This window comes from Carassius gibelio, chromosome A23, assembly GCF_023724105.1.
Source record: "Carassius gibelio isolate Cgi1373 ecotype wild population from Czech Republic chromosome A23, carGib1.2-hapl.c, whole genome shotgun sequence".
In the NCBI taxonomy this organism is placed as follows: Eukaryota; Metazoa; Chordata; class Actinopteri; order Cypriniformes; family Cyprinidae; genus Carassius; species Carassius gibelio.
In genome coordinates, this window is record NC_068393.1 from 11,805,593 (window position 1) to 11,818,044 (window position 12,452).

The window sequence follows — 12,452 nt, forward strand, 5'->3', positions numbered from 1 at the left end:
TAGCTTATTTTGTTCATGAAACATACAACAAAATGTGGAAAAAACAACAACAACTGTTTCCAACCCAAAAATGCAACATATTTTAAAAGGTCAGAATCTACTTAAGTGATTTTTTTCCACAATCCCAAAAGCTGTAAAGACATTTTGGTCACACTTTACATTACAGCCTTCATGTTATTGTTGAAGGTATTCTTCATGATAACTGAATGGGTAATATTATATCAATATTTATTTTGTTAAGTTCATTTTGTCAACTTTTAAGCCATTATATGTAAGATTTTGTCATTTTTAACACCTTCCGGGGAAACTTTATTTTCAAAACCATCATAAAGGTTTGTTGCGTTGTTTCAAAGAGGCGCATGTATATCGGCTCCAGCTGGGTGGGCGCACCTCGGGGGCAGTGGAACTCGAGCGCGAGCAGGAGAGCGCGGCGCTGATTGGATAACAGAGCTGTATAAATTGCCGCACTGCTGTATTTCTCTCTTTCGTAGAGATATTGTCCAAACATCAATGCGGTCTGAACAAACTGCCCAGGGCCGTCATACGAGAGAGTCTTCGCGCACAGGACCCTTATATTTACAATGAAGGAGAGAAGAATCAGCCAGCCTTTGGTCATGCGTTGTAAACTGGTTTTAGTAGGAGAAGTGCAAAGCGGGAAAACCGCAATGCTGCAAGTGTTGGCCAAAGACTGTTATCCTGAGGTATGTCCTGCTCTCTCACGTATTCATATTGATGTATATGTTCGCAAGTAGGATGCTTGCTTATGTCATTATGCAATATGCTGTGAGTATTACGCACTACGTTTGATTAGCCTGTATAGTCATACGTCATACATCAATGTAATACTTCATGCATATTTCTCATGTGAGTTGTTGTGCACATGTTGACGCTGTGGGGACAAAGCGCGTTTGCAACAAACCACCATAACATATGATATATACTGTGAAACTAAATGCCGTTTTAAAGGAAATTAAGTGTTTTTATAGAAAGGTTAATTAATTAAGTCATTAAATAATGGCTTTTATTTCGTTCCCCCACCCCCACAGACATACGTCCCAACAGTGTTTGAGAACTACACAGCTGGACTGGAATTAGAGGAGCAGCGCGTGGAGCTCAGTTTATGGGACACATCAGGTGAGCGAGAGACTGACCGACTAACAGCTGGACAGCGGTGTTTCTGGTTTACATAACAGAGCATTTAAACTGATGAACACATTTGCACTCAGTAATGTTTGCTAATTAATAAAGTTTTAAACGCATGACAGCACTAATTAATTAAATGGACCCAGAAATTTAAATTCTGGCATCACACACACACACACACACACACACATATATATTATTATTATTATTATTATTATTATTATTATTAAGGTCCCAGTGTTTTATTTCCATACAATATTAGTTATGCCAATATTATTTGACATTGTACAAATCAAAGGTACAGCTGCTCTGATCAACATTTAATTGGCTCTTATTCATCCCAATAATACTAGTTTTAGTCACTTATCTCGGCCAAATACATGTGGTTTGTTTACTACTTGCTTCCACTTCACAGTGAAGCTGCTTATGTTTGTTTGATTAGGTTACGTGCATCAGTGTAAAAAAATTACAATATCAAATACATTTTATTGGCTCTTATTTTTTCCAAATAGTACTATTAGTTTTAGTCAACAGACCTGAGTCAGTGGGGTCCAGTGTTGTTTGGGACCCTGTTTATTTTCAGTGTATGGATAAAAATGAATAGGACAAACATCAACAAACAGCTTCACTGTGGAATGTAAATGTTCATTAGAGCAGTTGTCTAATTTTGTACAATGTAAGAACAATAAAATTATAACTCATATACATCAAATATACATTGATTGTAGTAACTTGTCACTGATCGACTATATATGGGCTAGCAGGTCAGTCAGACGCTACAGGAAAGGCACACCATTAGCACCTGAGCCCTGAGTCAGTAAACACAAGCTGATGTGTGTGTGAGGGTCTGGCAGCTGCAACACCTGAGACCGATCCTCAAGCGTCAGACACTTGTGGCGTGCCGTATTTACCTTCTGTCTGCTTCTAAATCAGACGAGACAGACAACTGGTTAATAAAATAATCAAGCCCGTGAAGGACACCACAAGGTTTTGGCATGTTTTGGAATTTTCTCATTAAGACCCACAAAGCCTTTTCAGTGACGTAGGTGGCTTTTAAGAGATACTGTGTCTCTAGATTACACAGATCAGCTCCTGTTCCAGGGACTGTGGTTTTGTCTATCAGATTAATTTGGCCAGGGAATGTTTAGTGATAGCTGGAGCTCTTACTTTCTTATCTAGTAAAAAGACATGGAATGTTATTTCCGATAGACTCGTTTCTGTAGCCTGTGTTTGTGTTCATGGAGCTTTAAGGGTAAAAAAAAAAAAAATTCTTAAAGGGATAGATCACCAAAAACTGAAAATTCTGTCATCATTTACTCCCCCTCAGGTGGTTTCAGACTTGTATGACTGACTTTCTTCTGCAAATAAATAAATAAATAATTACATAAATTATTATTAATTACAGTGTTCCTGTGGCTTAAGTGGTAGAGCATTGCTAGAAACAAAAGGTTGTGGGTTCGATTCCCAGGGGCCACATGTTAAGTAAAAAATGTTAGCCTGAATGCACTCTAATTTGCTTTGGATAAAAGCATCAGCTAAATGCATTGGGTTTAAACTTTATAAATATATAAGAAGAAGAATGTATCAAGAGGGTCTGGCTGCAGGCTTGCACTTGCACTATCAGACTTACATTCTCAGATACTTCCACTAGTGACATCACTTGCAGTCTTTATTTTTTATTTTGTAGAATTTTTTATTACTTTATGTTTGATTTTCCCAACATTTTATAACAGTAGCCAGGTGGCAAAGACAAGAAAAAAGAAACTAAATTACAATGTCACTTGCAATCACTACTTGCACTTTCCGCTACCTGTGATGTCACTTGCAATCAACACAAATCGTGCGTGTTGCTGATGGAGACAAGACGCTGTGGTGGTGATTAAATGATTAAACCTAATTTAGTACTATAACGTACAGGGTCCTGCAAGAAAAAGACTAGACAGGCAAATCCGTGGCCAGAACACCACAATATGAACGTTTGTGCATAGTCTCTCGCTAAGCGTAGAAAAAAACACTTAACATGGCTTAATGTAGTAAGATGCTATTAAAATATCAAATTAAATATACAGTTCATTAATATAATGAATATGTATATAGTATTTTCCTCACATACCACAAAAAGTGGCATAATGGACTAAGATGATAAAGGCCAAACTCAATATGCTTCTCTACATTATTAAAATACATAACTAACATGTACAGGCACGCATTTGAGCCCAGAATAAATACAACACGTAAAGTTTTGCGTTAAGCATTTTTCCATACAACTCGTTTATATCACTGTCTTTGTCCAATAAGCTACATTATGTGTTTTCTTTATAATGATTTTCTATTGGAGGAAAACGTTTAATGTTTAATGTACAATTTAACGCACTGTGTTCTGTACTCGTCTGCTTGCCTGTACAGAGCTGATACTTTTAAAATCACTTAATGCATTTCATAATGCACGTTCATATTTGCTGGTCTGAATATATGTTGAGTCAACAACAAGACATATAGGCTAGGCCTACTGAATTGTCTTTATCATCTTAGTCTATTATTAGGCCACAACAAGCGTTTTGCTGTATGGGAGGACAAAGTTTGCGCATTGTGTTCATAGCCATCTGCTTGCCTTGTAGTACTTTAAATAATAACTATATATCGAATTTGGTCTTTTAATTGAACTTAAAGGGTTAGTTCACCCTAAAATGAAAATTATGTCATTAATAACTAACCCTCATGTTGTTCCAAACCCGTGAGACCTCCGTTTATCTTCAGAACACAGTTTAAGATATTTTTGATTTAGTCCGAGAGCTCTCAGTCCCTCCATTGAAACTGTGTGTACGGTATACTGTCCATGTCCAGAAAGGTAAGAAAAACACCATCAAAGTAGTCCATGTGGCTTCAGAGGTTCAGTCATCGAAAATACATTTTGGTCCAAAAATAGCAAAAACTACGACTTTATTCAGCATTGTCATCTCTTCCGAGTCTGTTGTGAGAGAGAGTTCCCCAGACCTCACTGATTTTCAAACCCTGTCTATGGTTCTGACTGTCATGATGTAGAATTTGTTTCAAAATGGAACTTAATTTGTTCACATTAGAGATATACTGACTTTTTTGCAGCTGAATCATCAACACATTTTTATATGCACACTTGATTAACAATTATTGTTCTGTTTCTGCTTTTGATCTACGACTACTACTACTAATAAAATAATTTGTATTATAAAAATTATGAATTACTACCATTATATACTACTGTATATAAAATTATGAAGTTAATTATAATTTATATTTAAATTATAATAAATAAATTAATAAATATAGAAATAATAGCAATTGACAACAAACAACAAGAAGCAACCATAACATTCAAGGAAATGCCCAGAACATCTATTACATGTGACAACTGGTTGTGAATGAGCTCTTAAGCAAGGAGGACTTCCTGTCTATGCTCAGTTTAGGTCAAGGTATTTCCTGCTGTGCATTTTATCTTAACACACTGCCTTACCGTGGAATGTTAAAAACACTCTGATTGGAATCTTATACAAACTAAAACCAGACACGGAATCCAGGGCTGCACTTCTTGTGTGAAACTTTTACTTTGGCTTTGTAACATACATCACATCAGGGAATAAAACCTAGAAAGAAAAATAGATGCCCAAAGCACCTTCCAGTGGTCACCACATAAAATAAAAGGAAAAAACCTATAGGAGACACTGCTTAATAATTCAACAGCTTTTAACAGAAGAGAGAGAGAGAGAGAAAAACACCTTGGGCTTACGTAAGTCAGACAGAAAACAAAAAAACCATTCAAGTAAGAGTGCTCATTTACTCATTTACCAGCAGCCGCATCGCATACTGGTGTATCCGCATCACATCATTTATGTTATTGGATGAGCTACTCAATAACAGCATAAAACAGAAAATATATAAACATCTTTTATGGCAGAGATAAAATTAGAAAGAGGAGAGTCGCCAGCAGCAGATTTCAGGGCAAATAGGGTTTTTCAAGTTTGTCTTTTTCAAAATAATTTCTTTATGTTTATGTTTTTATTATTTTTAGGAATTGCAGCTTAATTGAACACTGGGTGTAATACTTCAGAATTACTTTTTATAGACTAAGATGTAAAGAACTGTCAACAGTGGTAAGGTATATCTAAGACGGGTCCAGACCAACCTTACAAAAGTATGACTTACAGAAGGTATATTTAACTAAAAACATTTTTGGGAAACACATTTTAACAATAAGGTACAGCTTAAAATATAACTTAAGAACAATGTAGAGTTAAGAAGTTTTCGGGAGACGCAGTCCAGATCAGAAGTAAAAAGGGTAACTGTGAGGGGAAAATACATTTTATCATGCACAACACCTGACTCAGACTTTTGCATGGAAGATCAGAGCTGGAGAAGCCAATCAAACAGCGCCCATCTATTCCCTCATTAAGCTAGTTAGACTTTGTTAACTGTGCACAGCTTTGTTAAGTGGGGATGTACAGGAGAAACACTGGCAGAGCGGTAGACGCTTGTGCACCCACACGCAAACACTTATCAGCATACATGAACAAACACGCTCTAATCATGACTAATTACAGTTTACAGTTTTTATCATTTGTTTTTCAAACAGTAGCTAAGGTCAGGTGTAAAGAGCAATTGCTATCAAGTACAACAAATACAGGGAGACGTCTTACCACTGAGTTTTGCATCTGAATAGATGAATATATGCACACTTGATTAATAATTATTGATCTATTTCTGCTTTTGAACTACTACTACTACTTCTACTACTAAAATAATTTGTATTATACAAAGTATAAATTACTACATTATATATAATATTATGAAGTTTATTATAATTTATTTATAAATAATAATAAATAAACAAATAATTATAGAAATAATAGCAATTAATAACAAGAAGCAACCATAACATTCAAGGAAATGCCCAGAACATCTACTACATGTGACAACTGGTTGTGAATGAGCTCTTAAGCAAGGAGGACTTCCTGTCTATGCTCAGTTTAGGTCAAGGTATTTCCTGATGCGCATTTTATCTTAACACACTGCCTTACCGTGGAATGTTAAAAACACTCTGATGGAATTTCCCAGTCATACTGACCTATTCTGGAACTCTGGAGAATCTTAAACAAACTAAACCCAGACACGGAATCCAGGGCTGCACTTCACAATAACATAACTTAACCTCTCACACACAGTAGATCTACAACTCTACAACTTAATTTTCTACATTGGCCTTAATGTGGAGACCTGTATGGTCTAGTGTGCATAGTAATATCAAGGTTGTCTATTTTTAGTTTTGTCTCATTATATTCTTCCTCTCTTTCTGCTGTTAAGCCATATATTCTTTGACTAAACATAGTGAGCTGAGTCACTGTCTACATATACAGCAGTAGTACGTGACTCAGAGAGGCTCACAAAACACCCAGCATCTGAGCTGAAAGTTGATATAGTAATACACATAAAAACAAGAATATTGGGCAAAATGCACCCTTTAATGGACTTCCTTTATTTTCCATTGACATAGAGCCATAGTATGAGAGTGTTTATGTGTGTATCCTTCAATGCTGTTGCTGTAGTTACAGAATGAGATGAGGTTTGGTGTGTGCGGGGGACAAGACATCCTCTGCAACTAATTCTGTCAATAAAGGAATCTCCAAAATTCACCCACACATGCACACACCTATTAACTGCTGTATGTTTGCTATTTATGTTACTCAACCATCGCCAAGTCCCCCTGATATCATTTGATCTTCCATATTCGGTTGCATTCACTCCTCTCTCACAAGCATCTTATTTGACACCAAGTTTCCATTACTGATATTTGTTATGTGGTTGCTCCTGCAGGTTCACCGTATTATGATAATGTCAGGCCTCTCTGCTACAGTGATGCAGATGCTGTTCTGCTCTGCTTTGATATAAGTCGCCCTGAGACCGTCGAAAGCTCTCTGAAAAAGGTTAAAGACATTTTATGACTTAATTTTCTATTACTCATCTTTTCTTTTCTTTTTTCTTCAGTTAAATTATCTAAAGTTCCTTAAAGCTGCAGTAGGTAACTTTTGTAAAAATATATTTTTTACATATTTGTTAAACCTGTCATTATGTCCTGACAGTAGAATATGAGACGGATAATCTGTGAAAAAATCAAGCTCCTCTGGCCCCTCCCAGTGGTCCTATTGCCATTTGCAGAAATACATCGCTCCCGTTTAGAAACAACCAATCAGAGCTGCGGTTAACTTTGTTTGTGTTCAAAATGTAGAAAAATGTATATAAAAAGCGAGTACACCATGAATCCATTTTCCAAACCGTGTTTTTGGCTTGTCCTGAATCACTAGGGTGCACCTATAATAAGTGTTTATATTCGGACTATTTTAGATTGCTTCGGGGGTACCGCGGCGGAGTAACCCAGTACCTTTGTGATTCTTCATAGACATAAACAGAGAGAAGTAGTTCCGGCTACGATGTTCTTCTGCAAGACGCAAGCAGTTCTGTTTATTGACCGCTAGAGCGTCAAAAGTTACCGACTGCAGCTTTAAAATTCAAAATTTTGCTTAAGCAACGCTTCATAAAATATTACAACTTTTAAGAAAATGCATCTTTAATTAGTGTATTTTGTCTCATTGCACAGGCAATTTTTTGCAGTAAGATAAAAAACACTTATAATAAAGATACAAGCTAACAAAACAAGTCTTAAAGGGATAATTCAACCGAAAATGAAAATTGTGTCATTTACTCACCCTCATGTCATTCCAAACCTATATGGCTTGTTTTCCTCTGTCGAATAAAATTTCTTTTTTTTCCTTCTTTTTTTTTCACATAATGAAAATCAATGTTGCTTTGGACCCTACTGACTTTCATTGTGTTGCTTGCTTCTCAAGTAAAAATACTATTCTGCAGTATATTAACAGCTCTCTCCCTGCAGTGGAAAGCCGAGATCATGGATTTCTGCCCCAGTACTCGAATAATCCTAGTCGGCTGCAAGACAGACCTGCGCACAGATGTTTGCACACTGATGGAGCTGTCCAATCAGAGACTGACGCCCATCTCCCATGAGCAGGTCAGTCGATCACACCCTTCCTAGACTCCTCGCCTCTCTTTTTCCCTCTCTGACTGCAGTCTGTCTATTCTTGTGTTTGTAGGGCACCTTGCTTGCAAAGCAGGTGGGAGCAGAAGTGTACCTAGAGTGCTCTGCATTCACATCGGAGAAGAGCATCCACAGCGTCTTCCGCTCAGCGGCACTAACATGCCTCAACAAACTGCAGCCCCCCATAAAGCAAAGCCCCAGTCGCCGGCTGTCCAAACGCCTCCTTCACCTGCCCAGCAAAGCAGAGCTCCTGACCTCCTCCTTCAGCAAGGAGAGAACCAAGAGCTGTTCCATCATGTGAGCTCCACGTGCGCCACTCCAGTTCCAGAAAAATATATATTTTCGCTCTTTGAAAGGGTTGGATTTGAGAGGAAGCGAGGTCATGACCTTTCATCATCCCTTCCTCTCTCTACACTTATATTGTTGTTCTTCCATTCTGACACCCCACCCACAAACACACTCATACCTATGACAAAGAGCTGCTGCCATTGTTCAAGGTTTTTGGCTGTTACACATCCTTGTATCGACTGAGTTTACAAGCATATGGCTTTACATGAGCTGCATTTTGTATCAATGATCAATCAGTCAGTCAAAGAAGGAAATACAGTGAATATTGGACACTGTCCTAATTTTTGTGGGTAGTCTTGTTTGTTAGCGTGCATACATGTATGGGAATGTGAGATGAGCTGTGAACGTAATTTAATATTTAAAGGAAGAGGATGTGTTTGTGGTACACAGTACGCACTTTAGTGAACATGGATGTGATTGTTGAATGGAAAGTGAAAGGATGATTTAATACAGGTTGGAATTAGAGAATTATGCTTTGCTTGTAGCTGAAGTCTCTGGCACTGATCTACAATGTGAGATCTCATGCATTCATAAGGGGAGGAGCCAAGCAAGATTTTTGAAGAAGTCCTCCTGAAAATGGTAGATGAAGCATCAAATCACATTTGTACAATCCAGATGGAGTGGAAGTGCTGACACACTCTTTATCTCTCTCTCTCATATAGTCCTTCTTGAGCTTTCTGCCCCTAGAGAATATAAATGGTCATAAAGTCCAGCCAGTAAGGACAAAGCCCAGCACTGCCCAGCGTTATTGCAAGAAAGACCCCTTCCAGATGGTCCTTTTTTAAGAAAACAAGAACTTTCACTGAAGTAAATTTAGAGATTGGATATACTAAGGGATATTGGAGTCCACCAAAACTGTTGCTTAAGCGAGAAAATAATCGTAATGCTCCAGTTGACTTTTCTTTTACAGTAATCTTAAAATCTGCCAAAACAATTTATTTTCAATAACATGCCTGTAAAGACTTGACTTCTCTTGTCATGTGGTGAAGTTACTGGTTAACTTGGGCTGGACATTAGACTGCATTATAATATCAGTGATTCTCATGCACCGGTCAGCTCACTGTCACAGAGGACTCTCTTCTTATGCTAATCCTCATTCTGGTAATCTCGGTCTTAAATCCCACAAACCCTGCTTGTGTAATGCTTAATTATAAAACAACTAAATCCTCACTTTAGGCTTATAAATGGCCAAGTGGAAGTAAACCGAGAAGTCAGACGGGACAGCATTATGAAGAATCTGACCTCAGAATAACTTCCAACTTAAGTAGTTCATCAAATATAATATGATCAAAGAAATGGTTTGTGGAATAATTTATATAATTTTTATAATAATAATTTTTTTGTCAGTTAAAGCTATGGCTGGAATTTTAGCTTTGACATCAAAGGAATATATTTAAAAAAAAAATAATATATTTAAATAGAAAACAGTTATTTTGAATAGTAATAATATTTCACAATATTACCGTTTTACTGTGTTTTTGATCAAATTAATGCAACCTTGGAGAGCAGAAGATACTTTGAAAACTGCAAATTAAGTCAAATCTAAATTTGCATAGTCATTATCTAGAGAATGAGAATGAAAATACTGTACGTATAAACTGGTCTTGCCTTAAGCGCACATTTGTTCTACTTTGTTATTATTATATCACTGACCTTGTAAATTCTCAGACTAGTTCATCTGAAAGAAGCTTTAGGAGGTTGTTCATCACTTCATACTATACTGTTGCTTAGTAACAGACAAGTCAGTTATACCAGACTAAATGTCTGAAAACCACTCGAGAGAAGTTGAGAGAGAGAAACGGGGTGTAAACAAAGTGACAAAATGTAGCATAAATGGTTTTTTTTTTTTTCATGGCTATAATTTATAGTTTAAAAAAACACAAATCATCTTACTGACCATCATCTTGATATGAATTTGTTACTGTTGTCTGGTTAGGTAGCACCCTTATATGTTATATGTTCGATGTGGTGGACCTCCACAATCTTCCTTTTCTTACTGAAGTCTGGACGTACATATGTTGTGCATAATCAGTTTTGTACAGCCCTTTAAATGAAGTCTGAGAAGGAAACTAATTTGAAAACAGACTGTATGATTGTGTGTGCAATGTAAGTTATTAATAGTTGATTATTGCTGGTTCTGTTTTATTCTTTAGTTTCAGACAATCTATTTTATATGGAATATTGTTTATTATTTTTTCCTGTCTCTGATGTCGTGTGTCACTCTTAAATGAATTAAAACCTGGATTTGGTCAGTAAATTGTGTGTGTTTGCAGATCCAGTGGCAGTCCAAGATATAAAGAGAAAAGTGGCATGTCTGTAAAAACATTTAACATAAAAATGAAATAAAATGAAAATGTTTCCCAGCAATCATGGAAATTCATTAGTCAAAGCAAGTGGGAACCCTGTATCTTAAATTTAAGGAGAGATTTCATAAGAAAGATCCTCTTATGGCAGACTCTTGAATTGCCTCTTTATTCACTTAATTGCCTGTTTATGGCACTCAAAACTAGGTCAACAGGACTCGGAAAAGCCAGGAGTAAATCATGTGATTCTGCAGGAATAGTATGGAACAGTACTGAACAATAAAGAGGCAGAAACAATAAAAAAAATACTTCTTTCAATAAGCACTGTACACACATCAGACAAGGACATGGAATATATGGTGATATGTTTTTTGGTAAAAAAAAAAATAGCTTTAACTAAATAAATAAATATACCTTGAACAATTTGGGTCCATCAGTTTTCTTTATGAATCTATCTAGCCTATATCCAGTTTGTAAAGATGGCATATTATCCAGGCTTTCTCAATTACATCACATAGCAATAGGGCAAACTCTGTCATTGACCTTTGCATTAAGTCCCTACACTATCCATCTGTTCACAAAGTTCCAAATTACTCTACATCAGTGCTCCTCAAATGTGGTAGACCAACAGTTGGGTTATAGGTCTTTTCTGAAAAACCAGGGGAAAATATTGTAAATAATCGTTTAATCAGGTATACAGGTGCATCTCAATAAATTAGAAGGTCATGGAAAAGTTAATTTATTTCAGTAATTCAACTCAAATTATGAAACTTGTGTATTAAATAAATTTAATGCACACAGACTGAAGTAGTTCAAGTCTTTGGTTCTTTTAATTGTGATGATTTTGGCTCACATTTAACAAAACCCCACCAATTCACTATCTCAACAAATTAGAATACTTCATTAGACCAATAAAAAAAATAAAGAAAGAATTGTGAATTGTTGACTTTCTGGAAAGTACGTTCATTTACTGTACATGTACTCAATACTTGGTAGGGGCTGCTTTTGCTTTAAGTACTGGCTCAATTCGGTGTGGCATGAAGTTTATGGCGCTGCTGAGGTGGTCTGGAAGCCCAGGTTTCTTTGACAGAGGTCTTCAACACATCTGCATTGTTTGGTCTCGTTTCACATTTTCCTCTTGACAATACTCCATAGATTTTCTATGAGGTTCAGGTCTGGTGAGTTTGCTGGCCAGTCAAGTACACCAACACGATGGTCATTTAACCAACTTTTGGTGCTTTTGGCAGTGTGGGCAGGTGCCAAATCCTGCTGGAAAATGAAATCAGCTTCTTCAAAAAGCTGGTCAGCAGAAGGAAGCATGAAGTGCTCCAAAATTTCTTGGTAAACGGGTGCAATGACTTTGGTTTTCAAAAAACACAATGGACTGTCTCCAGCAGATGACATTGCACCACAAATCATCACAGACTGTGGAAACTTAACACTGGACTTCAAGCAACTTGGGCTATGAGCTTCTCCACCCTTCCTCCAGACTCAAGGACCCTGGTTTCCAAAAAATATATAAAACTTGCTCTCATTTGTAAAAAGGACTTTGGACCACTGGGCAACAGTCCATTTCT

At 36.8% G+C, this 12,452-nt stretch overlaps 1 protein-coding gene across 1 annotated transcript; it reads left to right on the forward strand.

The window, feature by feature from the left end:
* The first annotated feature begins 463 nt into the window (after positions 1 to 463).
* LOC127944188 (rho-related GTP-binding protein Rho6-like) lies at positions 464 to 10,939 on the forward strand. Its single transcript, XM_052540013.1, has 5 exons — positions 464 to 701; positions 1,047 to 1,134; positions 6,988 to 7,097; positions 8,063 to 8,197; positions 8,280 to 10,939. The coding sequence occupies exons 1-5, from the start codon at positions 582 to 584 to the stop codon at positions 8,523 to 8,525; spliced, it is 699 nt and encodes a 232-aa protein (XP_052395973.1). The 5' UTR covers positions 464 to 581; the 3' UTR covers positions 8,526 to 10,939.
* Positions 10,940 to 12,452: the final 1,513 nt, after the last annotated feature.

Coding starts and splice junctions, on each gene's coding strand:
- LOC127944188 (XM_052540013.1), top strand. CDS start 582: ATGAAGGAGAGAAGAATCAGCCAGCCTTTGGTCATGCGTTGTAAACTG. Junction 1,135..6,987: donor CAGTTTATGGGACACATCAG/GTGAGCGAGAGA, acceptor TTGCTCCTGCAG/GTTCACCGTATTATGATAAT. Junction 8,198..8,279: donor CGCCCATCTCCCATGAGCAG/GTCAGTCGATCA, acceptor TTGTGTTTGTAG/GGCACCTTGCTTGCAAAGCA.